Source organism: Melospiza georgiana, chromosome 17 (genome assembly GCF_028018845.1).
Source record: "Melospiza georgiana isolate bMelGeo1 chromosome 17, bMelGeo1.pri, whole genome shotgun sequence".
In the NCBI taxonomy this organism is placed as follows: Eukaryota; Metazoa; Chordata; class Aves; order Passeriformes; family Passerellidae; genus Melospiza; species Melospiza georgiana.
Window position 1 is genome coordinate 6754455 of NC_080446.1, and position 20580 is coordinate 6775034.

Genomic DNA, 20580 nt, shown 5'->3' on the forward strand with positions numbered 1-20580 from the left:
TGGATTTGCAAGAACAGGAGCAGGTCCCATCCCCTCTCTGTTGGCACTCACCTCTGTGGTCTTCCTTCCTCTCCAGGTCCACAGCAAAGATAAGAAATACGTCTGCAAGGTTTGCAACCGGGTGTTCATGTCAGCAGCCAGCGTGGGGATCAAGCACGGCTCGCGCCGGCACGGCGTCTGCGCCGACTGCTCCGGCCGCGGCGTGGCCGCGCACCTGGACCACAACGGGGCCGAGGGCTCCCCCGAGGAGTGCTACCCCGGGGAGGGGCCCTACATGGAGGATCCCGAGGACATCAAGGTGGAAGGAGACGAGGAGATGGGAGACGACGACGACATCAAGTGGAAGGAGGACGTGGGGATGTCACAGGATGATGTGATTTTAGATGATGACAAAGATGTCGACTCCCCGCAGGAGCAGGACAACTCTGGGGAGAACGACAAGGATTTTACCTGGATTTCTTAGGGATTGTTTTTTGTTTGGTGTTTTTTTTTTTTTTTTTTTTGTTTCGCTCTGTTGTTTGTAGGGGGAGGGAGGGTGGGGAGGAAGGAGTATGTTGGAAAAACTAAGTAGCCTTGTTGTCGTCCATGTGTGCAAAATAACTCTTGTGTTTTCTAAACAAGTCCTTCTCTGTTCCACTCAGACACTGTCTTAGCAGAGTCGCTTCCAGCGGCACGACTGACTTCGCCTTCCCCCTTTTCCCTTTCCCTTTTCCCCCTGTGCCCCCCTGCCCATGGCCACCCCTTCAGCCAAGCCAGCCAGGCTGCCCAGGAGGGAGGTGGAGTCTCTGCAGGTGTGGGGAGGCTGGTGAAGCATGAATCCTCCTCCCCTTCCCACTCCAAACCGAGCACCAGGGAGGTCATTGTGTCCAAAGCAGGTTTGTTGGTTGGTTGGGGTTTTTTACACCTTGTCTGTGCTAAAATCCCAGCAGCAGTGGAATTTCAAGCTAAGGTTGTGAAAGCAGATGGATGGATGTGTTGGAGGGCTTCCCCTGATGATATAGGCCTTTTGCAAAGTTATTTAAATGAGTTTTAATTATTTTTTATTGAGCCAAATAGATCAAAAGGCAAGTCAGACTACAGCCTTACGAATACTTCTCTTGGATTCTTAGCTTCCAAAAGAATCACCATCAAAAACAGATTGTGACTTTTCTTGGACCTACTGGCATCTTACCCACGTCCTGTCTTCCAGCCTTGGTCATCCGTGGGCACTGAAACACTTTTGTGCTTCTGGAAGCACCTTTTGCTCTAGAGGACACAATTCTGTACCAGTCATTCTTCTCCACAAAGATCTTCACTTTTCTCCCTTTGCTCAGCTGCCTTTTTCACAAATATATGCAAACTGTAGCAAAATGAAGGCATTCAGCCACGTGCAGGATGAGCTGGGGAAGGTGAGAAGCCGAGGTGAGGAGATCCCAGCAGGGTGGAATCCTGCTGCTCCCATCCCATGGACTTGTGTGGGGCCAGGATTTCACCTGGCTACCTTCTTCTTCCTTGCCAATCTCAACATTCTTGTTGATCATGGGTAGGTCTCACACCTACTTAATTCATGACAAAAACCTTCAGCTTTAGTTGCACTGGTTCCATGTAAATGTTCCAATAAACCATTTTTTCTTTAAATAAGAACCAGGTTTCTCTCCCAGCATCTCCTCAGACTCTGTGGGGCTGTTCCAGACAGTTGGATTCTCCCTGTTCATATTGGCCACTGTTGCCTTCTTTCAGCTACACCTAAATAACAACAGCAACAGCATGTGTTGGAGTTGTCTTATTCCTGAGAAACAGCTTGTTCTACCTTCACCTCTTTGCTTCTGGTGCTTTTTAAAATAAATTTTTAAAAAAAGCTGAAGACCTCACTCCATCCTTGCCATCAAGCAATTTTTTATGATGTCTGTGACTGTGGTACCTTGAAACCTGCCACGGAAGACACCCCATTGCCAGAAGCCAAATGACTCAAGGTGCTATTTTCCTTCCTGCAGGCCTGGTGGTCCATGAGGAAAAGTGTGGTTCCACCCAGCAAAGGAATTAAAAGTATATTGTACAATAAACCCCCATAAAGCAAATAACCTGAAAGGATTTAAGCCACTTGGTGCCAGGATTTCATGGAGCGTGGTGGGAGCCTCAATCCTGGCACCTGCAGGAGCTGGGATCTCTGTCCCTTCCCTCCTTCCAGCTGCATCCTGGGTTTATGGCATTCCCTCCCTTTCTCTGCTCCTCAGTTCCTTGCAGACATTCAGCACCTTCTCTCTACATCCAGTTCACCATTGCTTCCATTGGGAGCCTCCTGCCCCATGGGTTTGGGGGTGCTCAGTGCTGTGGGAACACAGATCTTTCCTTAAATCCTCAGTGTGGCTCAGTGGGGCCACACCAGCACTGCTGCTGCTGCCCCTTGGACTGGAGGAGTTGTGGCACTTGTTGCTTTCGGCAAGAGCAGAGCAGGTCATGTAAGAACATTTTTCTTAACTTGTAAAAATCTCATTTTGCATTTTAACTTCTTTTCCTTCTCTTCCCCTATTTAAAAAGCTCCAAAAGACCACCCAGTATGTCACAATTGGACCTTTATATACCCTTTTCCAATGGTTTTGGGGGCTCACAGAGAGTGAGGAGGCTGTTCCCTTATCCTGATTTTGGCCCCCCCAGATGTGGGCTCTGTATTTATTGTCATTTACCCTGTAAATAGGGAGGGGTTAGGGGGTGCCTGAAGTCCTGAATGTGCAGCCTCACCTGTTGCATGTAGACAAATACATACAGTACTTAAAAGATTTATCTTTAGCTTTGCTTTTTATATGTAAAAATCTATTTTAAAGAGAATTTTAAAGCCCAAACAGTTCAAACCCCTGGGTTTGTGTCACATTCCGATGGCCCATCCCCTCCAATGCTGGTGTGTGCATCCACCTTCTGAGGAGGAGCAGGTGTGGGCCAAGCCTCCTCTTCCTCCTCCCTGCCCTTGGGTGACTCAATTTTGCCATCAGAATTATGGAGTGCTGAGCTTTCTTCACAATCCCCTTAGAAATATTTTATTCTTTTCTTATTTTTATTGAAGGTGGGCCGAGAGCCGGGTAGTGCTCAGGAGCGTTTCCAAACTGTGTCACTTTGAGGCTCTTTGAACTGAGGATGCAAAAAATAAAGCAAAAAAAAAAAAAAAAAGAAAAAGAAAAAGGGAGAGAAAAATGGAAAATCCACACAAAAACTAACTTTCCCCTTATCATAACCTCACACATGCTTCTGCCCCACTAACACACTCCGTGTACCAAATAAAACCCTTCTAACACCTGATGTCTACTGAAGTGCTTTGTTCTGATGGAGCTGTGCAGAGTTGGAAACACAGGGATTCATCTTTAGCCTTCCATGCTCCAACTTGAGTTTGAAAAACAGGAATTTGGGCATGTTTTTTTATGCTGAAACTTTATAAACTTCATCAGTCACTCCAGGTGATCGCATCCCTCCAGCTTCTCTCCGGGGTCTCTCGGATATACTGCCTATGCAAACTTCTGCTCTTGGAGATTTAAACAAAACCCCACTAATTCTGCCTGTTCTGCATCTCGTCTTTGTATTTCCCTTCAGGGCTTTGTATACTTCACTGAGGTTCCCTTTTTTTAATTTTTTCTAAATATATATATATATATATGTGTGTGTATATATATACAGACTTAGTTCCACAACAATAACTCCCTTAGAGGTAAAACATGGATATACTCCATCTTGAGAACTTGCAATTCATTTTTTTAAAGCATTTGTACATGTAAATGTTCCTCCTTGAATTCCTTGATTACCCTCATTTTTTATTTTAAATCTGAGTGCCAGGAGTAGAGAATGGGGCAGAGGGCATCGTCCTGTCTGAGCCCTCTGGAGAACATCCCAGGGATCCATGGACTTGGAGAACATCTTAAAGGATGGAGACAAACAAGGTCCTTGTGTTGATTTGGGATTTCCAGAAGATATTCTTGAAATCATGAATTTCCCCAGTTTTGTGGTTTTTAAGGTTACCCCAAACCTCAGAGCTGCAGAGCGGCTTTGTGGGGAAGCAGAGGGGGACTTCCCTAATGAAGGTTTGCAATGTGATTGTCCCTTCCCTTTTCTTTTTTTTTTTTTTTTATTTTTCCTTAATCAAAAATCCGTTTTTTGGACAGCAAAATGAGTAATTTTTGTCCGGAAGGAAACCCACTCCAGCATTACTTCCCCTTTTGTTTCCTCTCCCCACTCCTGCCTTTGAACACTCCATTTCCCCCAAGCAAAGCTGTGGCTTTGGGGTGATTGCTGCGTTTTGGGGCTGACCCTGAGCACCTCCCCTCAAAGCTCCCCCTTTTGCACATCACCCTTGAGGAAAGAAACTCCATGAAAACAATGCAAAAACTGGAATTTTTTGCAATATTCTGAAAGATAATCTAATTTTCGCTCATTCTGTGACACGTGTGACTCCTACAAAAGCCATAATTAATGGTTCCTTTGATTTTGTAGATCCTGAGTCGTGTTTTGAATTTCAATCTTTTTTTTTAGTCCCCCTAGTCAGAGTGCTGTGTGTATGCTTTCATATATATTTATTTTTCAACGTGCTTTAAACCTGTCTACAAAAATAAAGCTGAACAAACACAAAAAGGATGGTGTTTGAAGATTGTTGATTTTTTTTTCTGGGAATATTCTATATTATACTGACTTTATATTAATTATTATAAACCTGTGTTTGTATTGAAGATGTGTTTAATATTTTGGGGAGGTTGAGGAGGTTTTGTAACCAGAATTCAGTGGGAGAACATGCTGTGTTGTACTGATTTTCTGTCAATGTAGTTTCAGGTAAATCTGATTTTATTTTCTAGTTGCTGCCCAGTTCCTCACCTGCCCGGGGGCTGCCCCTCGGATAGAACCTTTGTGATGGGATTTAGCTTAGACATACCTGCAAAAATCAATCAGTTCAATAAATTGGGAAATTGCTGCTACAATTTTGTCTGCTTTTTCTTTTTCGTTTTTTTTTTTTTTTTTTTTTTTTTTAATATGTAATTATTATTATTTTCTTTCTTGCCCTGTGTGGAAGGATGGGGCAATATGGGGGCCAGCAGGGAGCCCTGCTCACCCCTCCACCTTCCCCATCCCCATCCGAAACAGGCACCTGTGGCTCATTCCCTTCCTCCCTGCTGCCTGTTGGTGGCAATTTCCTGATTTTTTGGGCATTATCTGAAATTAAAATAGCTCCCAGGAGGATGCACAGGGTGATGCCATCCCTGGGGGATGAGGGATGCAGGAGTGGGGTGACAGCAGTGGATCTGGGGGTGCCAAGGGGCCCAGGGTGCCCACCCTGCCTGTCTTAACAGTAACTAAAGAACAGGAATCGTTAAAAAAATCCAAGTATTTATTTTGTTATTCTTTTGGATCTGATACATCACATCCCTGGAGGGGACAGGTGGGGGCACAGCACCAGCCTGACCCATGGGGCCCAAGCAGTGTCCGACCCTGCAAGGGGGGACCCTGCAATGGGGGGTCCCTGATGCAAAGGGAACCTTCCCACAGGGCAGGAGGGTGGCAGGGCCACCACGCCCCTGTCCCCTCCCTGCATGGGGAGAGGAGCAGGGTGGTGTGGCCTGGCCAAACTGAGCTGCTGTCTGAGCTGGAGAGTGACAGGACAAGAGGGGAGGAAGGGATTTGAGGGGAAAATGGGGGTTTTTTGGGGTAAAAAGGGAGTTTAAAGTGAATTAAACCCCTTGAAACCCGCCCAGGGCTGGAGGCACCCCGCGGCCCGCGCGCTCTCGTGCTGTGCGAGGGAGTAGGTAAAAAATACGAATTTTCATATATTTTATTTAAAAAATAAAAACCACACGAAGGAAAAAAAAAAATAAAAGTAAAGGAAAACAAAAAAGACCCCTCTTTGTGCAGTTTGGCTTAGTGCAAATGGGCGCATTCCTGCAGGCACTTCCCAGGGCATGGCCCCGGCGGGGGCTCCCCAAAACGAGAGAGAGAAATGACATTACAAAGAGTAAAAACCCCCCTGGGGGGGGCGAGGGGGGGGCAGGCGCCCACCTCTGCCCTGGGCACTGGGGCTGCCCCCCGGGAGCAGGCGGGGGGCAGGAACAGACACCCCCTTTTCCCAGCCCCTGCCGGCCACAGGCACAGCTCACTCAGCCATGGGGGGGTCCCCAAACCGGAGTGGGGAGGGGGCCGGGAGCAGCCAGACACCCCCTGCCAGCCCCCCCGGCAAGGAGCGGGGTGGCATCGATGGATTTAGCTTATTTTCAAAGGGAAAACAAGGCAGGGGGGACAAGCTCCGTGGCAGGGGGGGCTGTGTGTGTGCATAAAGCTTTCGGGGGGCCGTTCCCTGAGTCCGGGGGGCGGCCGGGGGGGCGCGAAGGCACCTCGAGTGCAAAATGTGCAAGAAGGAGGGAGCGGCGGGGCTCCGTCGTCAGTCGAGGAAGCGCTGGCACGCCTTCTTCCAGCGGCAAGCCGTGCACCACATCTCCCGGTGCTCCATGCCGTACACCTTGCGGCACTTCTTGGCCTCGCCCCGCGGCCGCCTGCGGGCACAGGGACAGTCACAACCGGGGACACGCGCGGGGGAGAGGGGACAAGGTGGGGCGTGATGGCAATGGCTCACCTGGGCACGGCCGGTGGCTTGGGTGGTGGCGGGGTGGGGACAGTGGGGGACACGGGTGGCCGTGGGGGGGTCCGGCAGCCCTGGAGGGAGAGGACACAACCCTCATCAGACAAAGTGAGGAGGGAGTGCAGCAGCCCCACCTCCATCCCTGTCCCCCTCCACCCCTGTCCCCAGTCCCTGTCACCCTCCATGCCGGTCCCCAATTCCTGTCACCTCTCCCTCCCTGTCACCCCTCCATCCCTGTTCCCCATCCTTGTCCCTCTCCATCCCTGTCCCCACTCCATCCTTCTCCCCATCCCTGTTCCACTCCATCCCTGTCCCCCCACCTGGTACGCGTGGTCGGTGTGGACGTGGCAGCGCCCGGGGGGCCCCGGGGGGCTGCAGGGGGAGGCCAGGGCCAGCTCCAGGATGGGCAGGGCTGGTGGCAGAGGAGCCTCGGGGCCGGGGAAGGCGGGGGGCACCGAGGAGGTGGGAGACACCGGGGTGAGGCTGGAGAGCCCGTCCGTCAGCGCCTCCATGTCCACGTCCAGCTCCGTGTAGTAGAAATCCTCCTCGCCATCGCTCTGCTCCAGGTCGGCTTTCCGGCTGTGGGGAGAGCAGAGCCTGGCTGGGACACTGTGCCCCAGCACTGCAGGGCCCTGCAGGGGGTACCAGGGGGTCTGGGGTGTCCAGGGGTACCCCATGTGCTTACCCAAGGTGCATGGTTCGGATGTGCTTCTGCATCCCTGAGGAGCTGCTGAGGACTTTGCCGCAGCTCTTCCACAAGCACTTGAACATCACCTTGGTGGAGTTCTGCAGGAGAGAGGTGTCAGCCTGGCAGCCCCATCCCCATCCTCATCCTCATCTCCAGCCCTGCTGTCATCCCAGCCCAAATATCCCCCTCATTGTCATCCCCAACCTTACCCACATTATCACCTGCACCCTCAAACTCATCTCAGCTCTCATCCCTACCTCCAACCTCATCTTCTTCATTCCCACCCCAAATGTCATTCTCCTCCTCATCTCCATCCTTACTATCCCCATTCCCAAACTCATCCAAACTGTCATCCCCATCCTTAACCTCATCCTCCTAATCCTTACTATTCCCAAAACCCAACTTCACCCCCATTGTCATCCCCAGCTTCATCCCACCTTCCTCTTCCGTGGGGTGGGCTCTCCAAACACGAAGTGGGTGCTGTCGGGCTCATCAGGGCCCTCATCTGGGAGCGGGCCAGGCAGGAAGGTGCTGGGGACGTGGCTGGAGAGGGGGGGTGAGGGGGTGGAGGGGGTGGATCGGTCGCTGGAGGGGTCCCAGCTCCAGTCCCCGCTGGCGTTGCTGCTGCTGCTGCAGCTGGAGGACATGGCAGGAGCCTCCTTCCAGACCTCGCTGCCAGGCTCTGGTGAGGAGGAGGAGGAAGAGGAAGGTCAGGTCCTGCAGTGGGACACACATCCAGGGATGGGGGGGACAGGGACAGGCTCTTACCTGTGCCATGAGTGGCCGGTGGGTGCCCGAGCACCAGGGGGCTGGCAGAGAGGCTGGTGAGCACCGCAGCTGCCATCACCTCATCAATGCCCGCCTTGCCCGAGAGCTTCCTGCCAGCGAGAGCAGAGGGCTGTGTCAGGATGGACAGGTCCCCTGGGACCCTCTACTGCTTTCCCTCTCCCACTGAGGTGCCAGGACCTCCCACCCACAGGGGTCTGCATCTTCCCTAGGGTGTTTTGTGTGGGGGTACAGGGGTGGCACAAGGTCTCAGTGGCCCCACCATGTTGGTGGCACCACCAGGTGGAAAGGCACCCACAGGTGCCCCACAGCCTGCAGGATCCCAGGATGCTGCTGATCTCTCCAGGGACCATCCCAGCAGCTGGCTGGAACTCCCCTAGGCAAGGCACTCCCAGTGCAGGCAAGCTGCCAAAATGCCACTGCCTGTGCCATGCAGGGGCAACCCTCCATAACTGTGGGCAGCACTGTGCCAGAGGGTACAGGCAGCTGCATCCTGCCCAGGGACGGCTTCCCTAAGGCCAAACAATTCCTTGAGGTGGGAAAAAACTATAAAAATTTTAGACTAAAAAAAAAAGCAAGAGGTCAAGAGCACCCAAAAGCATTTTGCAAACAGATAACCTGGTGATGTTCCCCGCTGGGAGTCCCCGGAGCTGCCACAGTGGGACAGCCTCTCACCACCGGGGATCCCAGCACAGCCACCAGCGGCCAAAGTCCTCCTGCAGAAAGAATCCCGGCCGCAGCCAGGCCAGTGCCGGTGGGCAGTGCCGGTGTCCCCACCTGTGCCGGGGCACGGGAATGCACTGCACGGTGTCCCCACCTGTGCCGGGGCACGGGGATGCACTGCACGGTGTCCCCACCTGTGCCTGGCATGGGGATGCACTGCACGGTGTCCCTACCTGTGCCGGGGCACGGGGATGCACTGCACGGTGTCCCCACCTGTGCCGGGGCACGGGAATGCACTGCACGGTGTCCCCACCTGTGCCTGGCATGGGGATGCACTGCACGGTGTCCCTACCTGTGCCGGGGCACGGGAATGCACTGCACGGTGTCCCTACCTGTGCCGGGGCACGGGAATGCACTGCACGGTGTCCCTACATGTGCCGGGGCACGGGAATGCACTGCACAGTGTCCCTACCTGTGCCGGGGCACGGGAATGCACTGCACGGCCGAGTGCAGCGCCAGGCAGCGCTCCAGCCCCGCGTCCAGCGCCCGCAGCACGGCCTCGTCCTGGCGCGACGGCAGCTCCCCCAGCCAGCCCTCGGGTCCCAGCGGAGCCTGCGGGAGACACGGCAGCGGGCAGCGGGGATCCCCAGCAGAGAATTCCATAGGGATCCCCAGCAGTGGGGTCTGCAGGGATCCCCAGCAGTGGATTCCACAGGGATCCCCCCGTACAGTGGGGTCTGCAGGGATCCCCACGGCCTCACTGGGATGGGGAGCTGGGTTTGGGCAGCTGGATCAGCGCCTCAAGGCAGGGCTGTGGTGGGACCCTGCCAGCCACTCCCCCTGGGTAAATCCCAAGTGGATCCCGCCAGGTCGCAGTGGGATCCAGCCAGGAGTTCCTGAGCGCTCTCCAGATGCCCCTGTGATGCTGCTGCCAGCACCATCACCCACTGGCTCAGCATCAGCGCGGATCCAGCAGGGATCTCCAGAGCCAGGACCTGACACCCTCCAGGCAACGCAGCCCTAAGGTGGCAGCACCCACATCCCACACCCCGGTGTAGATCCACACCTTGTGGATCCACACCCCAAGTTTTTCCCGCTCTGAGCGGATCAGCCGGGATCCAGCGGCTCTCCCGGCGCTGGGAGCGCACTCGTGCCCGCCAGGCCAGCCCGACACCGGCACCCGCTGCCCGGGCTCGGCACCGAGCGGATCCCGCTCCGGGGAGATCCCACGGGATCCAGCACCAAGCGGATCCCGCTCCAAGCGGATCCCGCTCCAAGCGGATCCCGGCCGCTCTCCCCGGGGCGGGGCCGGGCGGATCCCGGCGGCGGGAGATCCCGGCAAGATCCCAAAGCGCCGCGATCCAGGCGAGACGATCCGGCCGGGGGCGCGGCCGCTGTGACCCACCCCCTCCCTCCGCGCCCCGCCGCCACAACCCCCCCCCTTCCCGCCCCCCAAAGTTTATCCCATCGCGGCGCCATTTTACCGGCGGGGAAAGTTTCGGGCGGGCCGCTGTCAGCTGTCACCGCCCCCCCGCCGCCTCCCCCGGATCCCACCCCGCTCTCCGCCACCGCCCCCCCGGTACCTTGGCGGGGTCGGCGCGGGCGGCGGGCGGCGCGGTGGGCGGCGGCGGGCGGCGGCGGCGGCGGGCGGGCATTAGGACCGCGGGCGGGCGCGGGGGGTCCATGCGCGGAGCGGCCGCGGCCCGGCGGGGGGAGCGCGCTCCGCCGCGCGCGGCCCCGGTGTCGGCGCCGGTCGGGCCACGCCCCCCGAGCGCCGCGCCATTGGCCGGAGCGCGCGGGCTGGAACGCGGCCGCCGCTTTCCGCGCCGCTGATTGGCCGAGGCCCGCTGCCACTTCGCTCGCGGCGGCCGCGCCCCCGCCCTCGCGAGCCGGCCACGCCCCCCCGGCCCGGCCGCGCCACGCCCCCGCCGGCAGCGGCCATCTTCGCGCGCCCCGCCCTCCCGCCGCGCGCGCTGCCCGCGGGACCCCCCCAAAAACCAAAACACCCCCCCCAAAACAACCCCACCCCACCTCCGCCAGCCCGCCCGGTCACCCCCCGCTCACCACCGAGTCCCCGCCGGCACCCCCGGGCCCGCCGCGAAGTCACCCCCGCCTTTTCCCGCCAAACTCGCGGGGCTCCCCAAAAGTCGCAGAGGACCCCCGAAAGTTGCGGTTTTGTTGTTACGGCTCCGGATTCTGGGTGCTGCCCGAATAAACGCGGGGATGCCGTCACCGCGGAGCATCCCGCAAAACTCCCGACGGCTCCTGCGGACTTACCGGGGTGAAACACGCAGCGTTAAAATTTGGGGGATTCGCGCAAAAGCGATGTCCCCCGCCAAATTATAGGGCTGCCGATAAGTTACAGGGGTTCTTCAAACGCTGAAGAGCTCATCACAAAGTCATACTCCCCAAAACTTGTAGGTTCCCCCCCAAGTTCTCTGCGAAGTCTTAAATCCCCTATAACTCGCCTGTAGGGCTCCCCCATCAGCTCTAGGGCTTCCCCAAAAGTTACAGTCACCTTCTGCTAGAAAGGGGGTGTGGTCTGGACTTTTGGGGTGTGTGCGCCGTTCCCAGTAGGAAAGAAGTCCCTGATTCCCCCGTCAGTCCTGCCCACCACGAGGAATCAGTGCCAAAACCCCCCCAGAATGGCGGGGCTGGGCGTGGGTGGGCTGCGGGGGGTGCAGGAGGTTCTTGGGGTGCTGAGGGGCGTGGGGGGCACACGGGGTGCGGGGGCTCCACGGGGAGCGTGGGGTGCCCTGGGCATGTGGGATGCCTGGAATGCCCTGGGTGCACGGAATGCTTGGGGTGCGTGGGGTGCAGGGGGTTCTGGGGTGCCCTGGGGCGCCCTGGGTGCCTGGGCTGGCAGGGGGGACCTGTAGGGCAGGGGGTCTGTGGGGTCCATGTGACACATGGCGTGCGGCGGGTTTTGGGGTGCACGGGGTGTTTGGGGGACTCGGCCACCCGCGTTCTGCCCCTCACTGCCCCAAAACCCGCGGGGCGGCTCCGAGGGGCCGCGGCTCCTGCTGCTGCCGCCGGATTGAGCAGCCCGAAGGCCGGGACAGAGTCCGTGCGGCTGTCCCGGATGGCGGCCCCCGCCTGTCCCCCCCCCCGCCTGTCCCCTCGGCCGATCCCCGCCGCTCGGGGGCTGTGGCATTGATGGGGCGGCACCCCGGATCCCCTGCCTGGGGAGGGGGGACGTTCCCAGCCTGGCTCCTGGGGGGCTCGGCCACCCCCCGTTCCCCGCTCTGCTGGAGGTGGGGCTGGAGGTGCCGCTTCCACCCTGCGCCAAGCCCGGGTGTTTTCCTAGGAGCGAAAAAAGCAGCAAACCGGGAAAACCCCCCCGAACCCGGCCAAGCGCTCGGTGCCACCCCGGCACGGCCGCCCGCGGGGTGTCCCTGCCACGGGAACGGGGATCAACCGGGAACCGGGGCACCCCCGGGCCCCAAAACCAGCACGGCAGGGGGAGCGCAGCCGCAGCAGCGTTTGTTCCCCATCTGCGCCGTGCCTGGGGAGTCCGATCCCGCAGCCCCCGTTAGCGCAGGAGCCCGTGGGGCCCGGGGGAGGCTCCGCGGCCGCCCCCGCTCCGGTTTAATGGTTAACGGCGGCCCAAGCGCAGAGCGGGAGGCGCCGGCAGCTCCGCTCGGTGTTGTGCAACTCCACTCCCTGTGCCCACCCTCGCACAGGGCGCCACCAGCCCGACCCCGGCCCGGACAGGGGGGCTCGGCACGGGGGCACCCCAAATTTAAAACGTGGTCATGGCACCTCCTGAGCTGGGAAGGCCGTGCAAGGATCGTTTAGTCCGACTGCTGGCCCTGCACAGGACTCCCCCAGGAATCACCATCCCTGCGAGATGCCCCGTGGTACCCGGGTGCCCTTGCCGGGGTTTGGCTGCGGACTGCGCTGATGCCCCTCGCCCAGGGGCTCTGCAGAGGGATCGCGGCCGTGCCCGCGCTGCCCGTGTTCCCCTGGCTGCCCGCCGCGGCTGCGGGGCTGCCGGGGCACGGCGCCACACGGGGGTGAGCTCCAGGCATGGGGGGGCTTGGCGGGGTGCGGAGCTGCTCGGCTGTGGGGCGGGTTTGGGGGGATGGAGAGCGCTGTGCTGCCGGACAGGCACAGAGCTGCGCGGGCTGCGGGCCCTGCGGGGTGCAGGGACATGGGGGTGCGGGTCCTGATGGCACAGGGTGCCCTACAGCGCCGTGCGGGTGTCACACAGTGTGGGTGTCACACAGTGCAGGTGTCACTCCGTGCGGGTGTCACACAGTGTAGGTGTCACACCGTGCGGGTGTCACACAGTGTAGGTGTCACACCGTGCGGGTGTCACACCGTGCAGGTGTGGCACAGTGCGGGTGTCACACAGTGTAGGTGTCACACCGTGCGGGTGTCACACCGTGCAGGGTGTGCTGACCCTCGCTACATCCCACAGGGTGCGGATTACAGGACGTGCAGCCCCGTTCAGCCCCTTCGGGTGCTCTGTGGGCTCCTGCTCGCTCCCTCTTGTGGGAAGGGCACCGCTCAGCACACCCGCACACGCTCATGCACACTCTTGCACACTCGCTCACACTCCTGCGCGCCCATGCACTCCCGCTCACTCTCTCGCACACTTGCGCACTCTTTCTACTGCTGCTGGGGGAAATTGGAGCCCAACTTTGGCCGCCTCAGCCCCTCGGCAGCAGGATCTGTCCCTTCCCCGGTGCCATTCCGAGCCCGCCTTTCCCAGGGAGGTGGCACCGCGCGGTACCCACCCACAGTGCCACCCACACCCCACGGGCAGCGCGGGGACCGGAGCGAAGCCCCACTGATCCCGCATGGAAATGAAGCTCCCGTGCCTGGCAGCACAGCCCAGAACAGCTCCCCGGGGTTCAGGAGGTGCAGGGGGGCCCCAGCCGTGAGTGCTGGGGTGATGGAGAGGGGAGCAGGGGCAGGATGCGGCCGGGGCAGCGCGGGGGAGCCCACGCGTGCTGGTGGCAGCCTGGCAGCAGGAGGAGCGCGGCAGCAGCGGCACAGCCGCGCTCTATCGGCGCCCCGATCTCGCAGGGGGGTGGGAGAAGCTCTCGAGGGCCGCTGTGGTTTGGCTGACGGCGCCTGGGGTGCCTCGGCTCTGACACCTCCGGCGGGGTTTGCTGAGCGCTGCGTTTTCCGTGTTAATCTCTTCACCCGCCGCGGTGCACGGGCAAAGATGCTGAGGGGAGGCGCGGCGCTTCCTGCCGCCCAGCGCCTGGCACGGCACGGCACGGCACGGCCAGGCACGGCACGGCACAGTCTGGCACGGCACGGCACAGCCTGGCACGGCACAGTCTGGCACGGCACAGTCTGGCACGGCACAGCACGGCACAGTCTGGCATGGCACAGTCTGGCACGGCACGGCACAGCACAGCACGGCACAGTCTGGCATGGCACAGTCTGGCACGGCACGGCACGGGGGCTCCACCCCGCCCCAGCCACACCAGGCCATCGTGCCACGAGGTCAGGCAGCCGCTGGCCGTGTGACACGGACACCGTCATTGTCACACCGTCACTGCCACCGCGTCCCTTGGGGCACGGCTGTGCAGCTCCACCAGGGAGGAGAGGAGCGGAGGTTTAGCTCCGGTACACAGGCAGCTCACCCAGGATCTTTTGGCACACGGAGGCTGCAGGACCCACAGCAGTGATGGGGAGGTGAGCAAGGAAGCAAATGCTGAGCCTGGTTTGTGCCACAGCCCTGTGCAAGGCTCGGCTCTGGCACAGATCCCCCCAAAGAGCAGCTCTTGGTGGCTGTGTGTCCCCATTTCAGAGGTGCCAAACCACCCCTGCGGGGCTGGTGCACTCACTGACACTCTGTGCTCAAAGCTGCTCCCTCAGCACAGCTGCACCAGCAGCAGCAGCAGCAGCAAGAGCCCTCAGAACCAGGGATTTAGACTCAGTTTAAGAGGGTAAACTTTCTCTCAGCCTTTTAATGGTGACCCATGGAGACACCCTTGCACGGGTCTGAGAGGGTGGGGATGGAGGATGGAGCAGAGCCCACAGCCCACACCAGTGACATTTCTGTGTTGTCCTGTGCAGGGTGACATGGACTCAATGGTCCCTTGTGGGTCCTTTCCAGCTCTGGATATTTTATGATTCCGTGGAGGCACAGGGCTGACTCCACCTCCCCATGACAAGGGACATTCTGTGATGGGGGCAAAGCTTCTCAGGGCTCCTAGGGGCTGGAGGAGGCCCTGCTCTCCCCCAGGCAGTGTGAGGAGCACAGAGACCCTCAGGCATGGCAGAAACCTCCTGATGGGCATCTGATCCTGCAGCCCGAGGCAGGGGGCTGGCTGCCGCCCTGTCACCCCCCTGCCCCAAAACGTGACTGGTCCCCACCCTGTTCCCATCTTGGTGCCAGTGCCAGCCCTGTCTCACTGGGGTCCCACCCAGCACCCCCAAACTGCACATGCTGGGACAACCCACCACTGCTGGCACCAGCTGGGCTGGAATGGGACAAGGACACTTGTAGAAAAGTAACAGAAAATATATACAGAGAGTGAGTGCAGGGCACAGGGTGGGCACAGGGGTGCTGGCACCTGTCCCTTTGGCACCCAGTGGTGCCCAGCCGGGTGGGCCCCCCCGTGGCACTGCCCCTGCTCCTGGGGGCTATAGGTTGGTGATGTAAACCTGCAGCCCGTTGGCTGCTGTGCGGGCAGAGCCTTTCTGGGACCCCCCTGCCCAGACGTCCACCACGCTCTCGTAGAGGTTCTCAGGCACACAGCCCTTCCCTGGCTTGGCCCCTTTTGCTGCCTTCTTCCAGTGAATGTCCACAGCCTCATAGTCAGGCTCGGGGCCACGGGCCTGGGCAGTCCATGCTCTGTCATTGATGGACTCGTAACAGGGGTCAGGGGGCCCTGGGGCTGCTGGGGCCCCCTCCTGCTGGCAGGGGGGCAGCCCCCCAGACCCCCCATCCTTCACAGCCCTCGGGGTTGATGCAGGGGCCTGGGATTTCTTCTTGGTGGCTTTGCACACCGTCGAGTACATCTCCTCCAGCTGCAAAAGGAAATTTTTTTTGAGTGGAGGTTTGGGGGCAATCCCTGCCCACTGCAGGGTACCCTCGTGATTTTGTCCCCCCCACCTTCTGACAGCCCCCCAGGAGGATCCTGGCAGTGCATCCTAACTTATACCCTGCTCCACACATGGGCACAGCCAGGAGAGAGGGAATTAAATAACCCCACCATGTGCCCATCCCTGCTGTCCCCCAGAGTGTACCTTGGCATGAGGGGCACTGCCTGTGCCATCCCAGCCGTGCTGTGCTCCAGAGGGTCCTGCCACAGCCCTGTCCTGCACCTCCACCGACACCACCTTCTTCACTTTATGGACACAGGCGTAATCAGCTGCGCCGTGCCCAGCCCGTGGAGGGGACACCTGGGTGCCAGCTGGCATGGGGGGCACGGGGGTGACACTGGGGGGCACGGGGGAGCCCTCGTCCCCCACTGCCAGGCACTCATAGACGGCGTCTGGCGCCGGTTTGCGCAGCGGGGTGAAGAGCAGGTTGGAGTAGGTCTGGTCGGGGGCTGGGCAGGTGGCCGGGGGCTCAGGGACGGGGATCTGGGGCAGCTCACGGTGCAGGAGGCCAGAGCTGTGCAGGGATTCACCCCCAGGGGCCGCGGGACCGGGGAGATCCAGGCTGGCAGGACGCTGGACTGTGGGAGAGAAGAGGAAATGAGGGGATGCAGCAGGCACCAAGCCCCGTGCCAGCGCTGTGGCACGTCTGTCTGTGACATGAGGGGCAGCTTGGGGACTGCAGGGAGCTGCCAAGGGCCCCCAGCCCCTCGGGCTCCCCCTGCTCCAGGGCACTCACCATCCCTGACCTTCACCCGGTACAGCTCGTGCAGCTTCGTGTCCGACTTGCTGAGCGAGCGCAGCTGTGTCTGGCAGAGCAGGGCCTAACGGGGGGGACAGACACCCTCAGGCTGGGCTGGGAGCCCAGAGCACCCCCAGGGCTCATCCTGCCCCCCACATGTGCTCTTACCTCCTCCACGAGCTTCACCCCGTCCGGAGCGACTTTCTTCCTGCCCTTCCTGCAGGGAGAGGTGGGGCTGAGCCCAGGGCAGGTGGCAGAGCCAGGGGTGAGGAGCAGGGGTCCCAGTGTGGCACTCCCAAACCCCACATCCTGCTCCTTCCCCTGCCCCACAGCAGGCTCTGTGCTGCCTGGGGACATCACAATTGCATCCTGCACCCCACTGAGCTGTGCAGGGCACCACCCTTGGCATTGCCCCTGCTGCTCACAGCTCAGCCCTCTCTGGGCTGCTCCTCTGAGGGTTTTGGGCATAGGGGCTGCTCCAGGGGGCTGTGACACACAGGGATGCAGGGCCAAGCCAGGCAGAGCTGCACTGGGGTGCAGGTGAGGGTTTGGGGTGAGCAGAGCAGCAGATCCCACGATCCCAGCTCAGGATGGCTGCACACAGAGTCCCCACCAAATGCCACCAAGGGGTCCCCAGCCCCACCCAGCCCCAGGAGGCAAGGTGCAGGAGCTGTGGGCAGCACGTACCGTTTGCAGGCAGCACACAGGGTGCCCAGGTAGACCAGGCCACCGAGCAGGGCCAGGGCAGTGCCAGCTGGCAGCAGCCGGGTCCCTGCTGTCCCCTCGCCGCTGGCTGCAGCCATGGGGGAGCTGCTCGCAGCACCACTGAGCTCTGAGGAGAGAGAACACGAGCCGGGGTTCAGCCTGGAGCTGCTGGAATGGTGCTCTGTGACCCACAGGGACCCCTGCAGCACCATCTCCCTGCAGGGCATCTCTCTGGATGCTCTGGATGGGGACATTTCACTGGGTGTCCCATTTTCTGGCCAGAGATTGTTGTCCCCAGAGTCACTGTAACCCCTCCAGTGCCCAGCCCCGTGTGGACACTTGGCACTGGGTTCTCTGTCACCACCAGGGAAGACTTCAGATTTTGGTTCCTTTTGAAACAAACAATCCAACAAAACCAGCGGGATTCGAGCTCACTGAAATGGTGAAAAGGAGATGCCCAGGGGCCCTGAAAACCTCTGGAGACACCCTAGGAATGACAGAGTGCTTTCAGGGGACACCAGGACACCAATCTGGGCTGTGGGATGGGGGTGACACCAATCCTGAGCATAGGGGAGGCCAGTAAGGACAGGCAGTATGACTCAATTTCCTGGAAACAAGGGGAGTTCAGCATCTCCTTCCTCTGCCTCCTCATGCCCTGGCCTCAGCAGAACACACCGGGACACCCTCCTTCTGCAATGGATTCACACATTCCCCGTGCCACCACAACCCCAGCTCTGCAGTCCCTCTCTGCTGTGACACAGAGCAGAAATCTCCCCATTTCCCACCCCTTTCCTGTGCCTAAAGCTGTGCCTTGCCCAACCCCAGCCCTTGTCCCTGTGCTTTCCTCAGGGCAAAAATCACCCCCTGCAAACCGCGGCAGGGATAGGAGGGTGTCCTGACACAAAGCACGGGTGCTCCCCAGCCTGTCAGGATCACCTCCTTCCCCAGGAGGCTTTTGGTGACCCCTGTCCCATCATTCCCATGCCACCATCCCCGTCCCCAGCTGCCAGCACGCTGCAAACCCAAAGCAAAAGCTGAAACGCCTTCACCGGTGTCTGCAGGTCCCAGCTCTGCACAGCTCAGCTCTGTGCACCCTGCTCTGCAAAAACAGCCTGGCCTGTCACCAGCACCCAAGAAATGCCTGATCTGAAAGGAGATGAAGGCAGTTCCTGCAGTAAAACACAGCTTCAAGACACCACGGCAGCTGATCCATATGGGGCCAGCAGTAGGGTCCCTGGGCAGAGCTGAGCAGGATCAGCTTCCACCAGCACAGATGGGAACCCAGAGATCCAGAGGGATGTGCTGAGCACCTTTTACTCACCCTCTTGCATATCTTCATCCGGATGACAAAGCCCAGATGAGCTCTGGTGAGAAGCCACCCTGCCTTGCATAAATCTCAAAAAGCCCACTGGAATTCCCCTCTCCCCTTCACCCTGGGTCACACAGCATCTCTGGCACATTTTTACCCCAATAACCAGAAGGTCTCTGCCCATTTGCAGCACCCTTTTATCTGCGAGCATCCTTTTATCTAAGAACTTCCCATGCCTTTGGAAACTGCCCTGACTGAAGCATGAACCCTGGAGAGCAATTATTTCAAGGTAGAAAGTGAGACAGAGAGGTTTTAAGGACTAACCAGGCTGGACAGACTGGCTTAGATCAGAGCTGGGAAGGGGAGGCTGTTCCCTTTCCAACGTTTTAATTAGACAACACAGCTTTTCTGTCTGAGCACACTTTAATTATTGGGATTACCTGCAACAGGGCTGGTGTGTTAGACAGAGCCTGGAGCTCCTCGCTGGGCTCGTTCAGCTCATTAGAGGGATGGGATCATGGGCTGCAGGAGCAGGGCAGAGCTGAGCAGGCTCTGGAGTTGAGCAAAGTTCTAGCGAGGTTTGATGGCCAGGAGCTGGTGTGGTATTGGAATCCAGGTGGGAGCTTTCAGCATGCTGAGGCAGGCACACACGGGGCAGCTTATCCCTCAGCAGGGGGATTTTCCATCCCTGAATTTTGAAGATTGAAAGGAGAGACTTCCTTGAGTAGGAATGAGCACAGAGAAATTCTTCTGGCCTATTTTCTGTAGAGCAGGTCGATGGTTGCTCCAGGATTTCTGAACAGTGAAACTGTGCAGTGCATCCTCCTCAGTGCTCAGGATCAGCAGCCACTTCTTGGGACAACACCTTGTCCCAAGCCACAGATTTGCAAGCAGAACCCCTGACTAACGACAGGTAGGACTGGGCAGGTTTGCAAGGCAAACACCTGGGTTTCCTGCCGATGAAGTTATCGATCTCCCTGCCCTGGGGCTGCTCCCCGGGACAGGAGGCTCAGCAGAGGCGTTTCAAAGGCGCCGGCTCTGCCAGCCCAGCCCAGCCCAGCCCCGGTGGCTTTGAGGGCGAGGGCGGTCACAGCTGTTGCGTACGTGTGACAGCACCCACAGCCCTGAGCAGGGATCTCTCCCCTCCGTGTGTGACACCCCAGCACAGGCACCCTGAAGGCAGATGGGTTGTTACTCCAGGATGTGGGAGTTTTTTGTGAGTCCTATGAAAGGTGCAAGTTTTTCATCTGGGCTTCCTGAAAGCAAGATTAAACTCACTGCAAAACCAAGCGCTGCTGGTGATGATTCTGCCTGGCCTCTGATTCATCTCCCCAGATAAAACCACACAGTCTTCAGCGCAGGGTGGCAAGAAAAAAGTCTGCAAAGCTACTCAAAGCCTATTTGCACAAAACCAAGAGGAACATTTTGAGCTGATTTCCATCAGCAACTGTGCACACAGCTGCAGCAAACTCTGCTCAGGTACCCCAGGGAGTTGTGCTTCAAAAAAGGCCCAAGAAGCAGAAGTAGATAAATTTTTTTCTTTTCAATTACAAAAAGTGAAAGATCTGTTTACAGTCAGTCACAACACTGAATCTGCCCTGGACCATGGGGTGCAATTAGTGAATTGTAAGACTATTTCAAAAAAGCAGGCATGAGATCTCACCCTCTTTGCTTATTCTCCGTAGTGAGATTTCATGCTCAAATACCTCTGGGGGCTTTTCATTTAGAAAGTGCCAACCATACTTCTAAATGCCAGACCCAAATACCTGAAAACTTTCATGCAGACTTCTAGCTGCAGTTCTGATCGCTGCTCACATGCTGGAGTGGCTTTTGAGAAAACACAACTTTAAAAGTTTCAGGTGAGTGACTGTCAGCCCACACCACAGGGCTCTGCTCGAGGCTGACCCCATTTCAGCACTTTTCTTTCTTCCTGCCCTTCCCTGGTTGCTGAACACTCACTTGGGCAGAAAAATGCTCTTTTAAGGCAAGAATAATCTCAAGAGGTTTTCTGCAGAGCTGAGCCATGGCAGGAGACCAAC

At 58.5% G+C, this 20580-nt stretch overlaps 3 protein-coding genes across 9 annotated transcripts in view; 1 reads left to right on the plus strand and 2 right to left on the minus strand.

Moving 5' to 3' along the window:
- The window catches only part of ZBTB46 (zinc finger and BTB domain containing 46), a 48958-nt gene extending 48495 nt beyond the window's left edge, over nt 1-463 (plus strand). For all 7 annotated transcript variants that reach the window (XM_058036515.1, XM_058036513.1, XM_058036519.1 and 4 more), the window contains one exon: nt 77-463. In XM_058036515.1, the coding sequence (XP_057892498.1) occupies nt 77-463 (387 nt within the window). The remainder of the gene's footprint in view (nt 1-76) is intronic.
- A 4903-nt stretch (nt 464-5366) lies between these two features.
- SLC2A4RG (SLC2A4 regulator) lies at nt 5367-10659 on the minus strand. The gene is made up of 9 exons (XM_058036536.1): nt 10405-10659; nt 9757-9930; nt 9190-9329; nt 8037-8146; nt 7706-7950; nt 7266-7366; nt 6901-7159; nt 6575-6654; nt 5367-6494 (listed from the first exon to the last, which is right to left on the minus strand). The coding sequence occupies exons 1-9, from the start codon at nt 10657-10659 to the stop codon at nt 6383-6385; spliced, it is 1476 nt and encodes a 491-aa protein (XP_057892519.1). The 3' UTR covers nt 5367-6382.
- Nucleotides 10660-15326: 4667 nt separating this feature from the next.
- Nucleotides 15327-17330, minus strand: LIME1 (Lck interacting transmembrane adaptor 1). The gene is made up of 5 exons (XM_058036589.1): nt 17215-17330; nt 16696-16744; nt 16525-16609; nt 15933-16366; nt 15327-15713 (listed from the first exon to the last, which is right to left on the minus strand). Exons 1-5 carry the CDS (start codon nt 17328-17330, stop codon nt 15327-15329), a joined length of 1071 nt encoding a protein of 356 aa, XP_057892572.1.
- Between the last annotated feature and the right edge of the window lie 3250 nt (nt 17331-20580).

What these genes read in the sequence shown, in the direction of transcription:
- SLC2A4RG (XM_058036536.1), bottom strand. Translation starts at nt 10,659, where the DNA reads ATGGCCGCTGCCGGCGGGGGCGTGGCGCGGCCGGGCCGGGGGGGCGTG. An exon ending in ACCGGCCACTCATGGCACAG is followed by an intron (nt 7,951 to 8,036) that starts GTAAGAGCCTGT and finishes CCTCCTCACCAG; the next exon opens with AGCCTGGCAGCGAGGTCTGG. An exon ending in ATCCGAACCATGCACCTTGG is followed by an intron (nt 7,160 to 7,265) that starts GTAAGCACATGG and finishes CTCTCCCCACAG; the next exon opens with CCGGAAAGCCGACCTGGAGC.
- LIME1 (XM_058036589.1), bottom strand. Translation starts at nt 17,330, where the DNA reads ATGGCTGCAGCCAGCGGCGAGGGGACAGCAGGGACCCGGCTGCTGCCA. An exon ending in CCGGGTGAAGGTCAGGGATG is followed by an intron (nt 16,367 to 16,524) that starts GTGAGTGCCCTG and finishes TCTCTCCCACAG; the next exon opens with TCCAGCGTCCTGCCAGCCTG. An exon ending in GCAGTGCCCCTCATGCCAAG is followed by an intron (nt 15,714 to 15,932) that starts GTACACTCTGGG and finishes TTCCTTTTGCAG; the next exon opens with CTGGAGGAGATGTACTCGAC.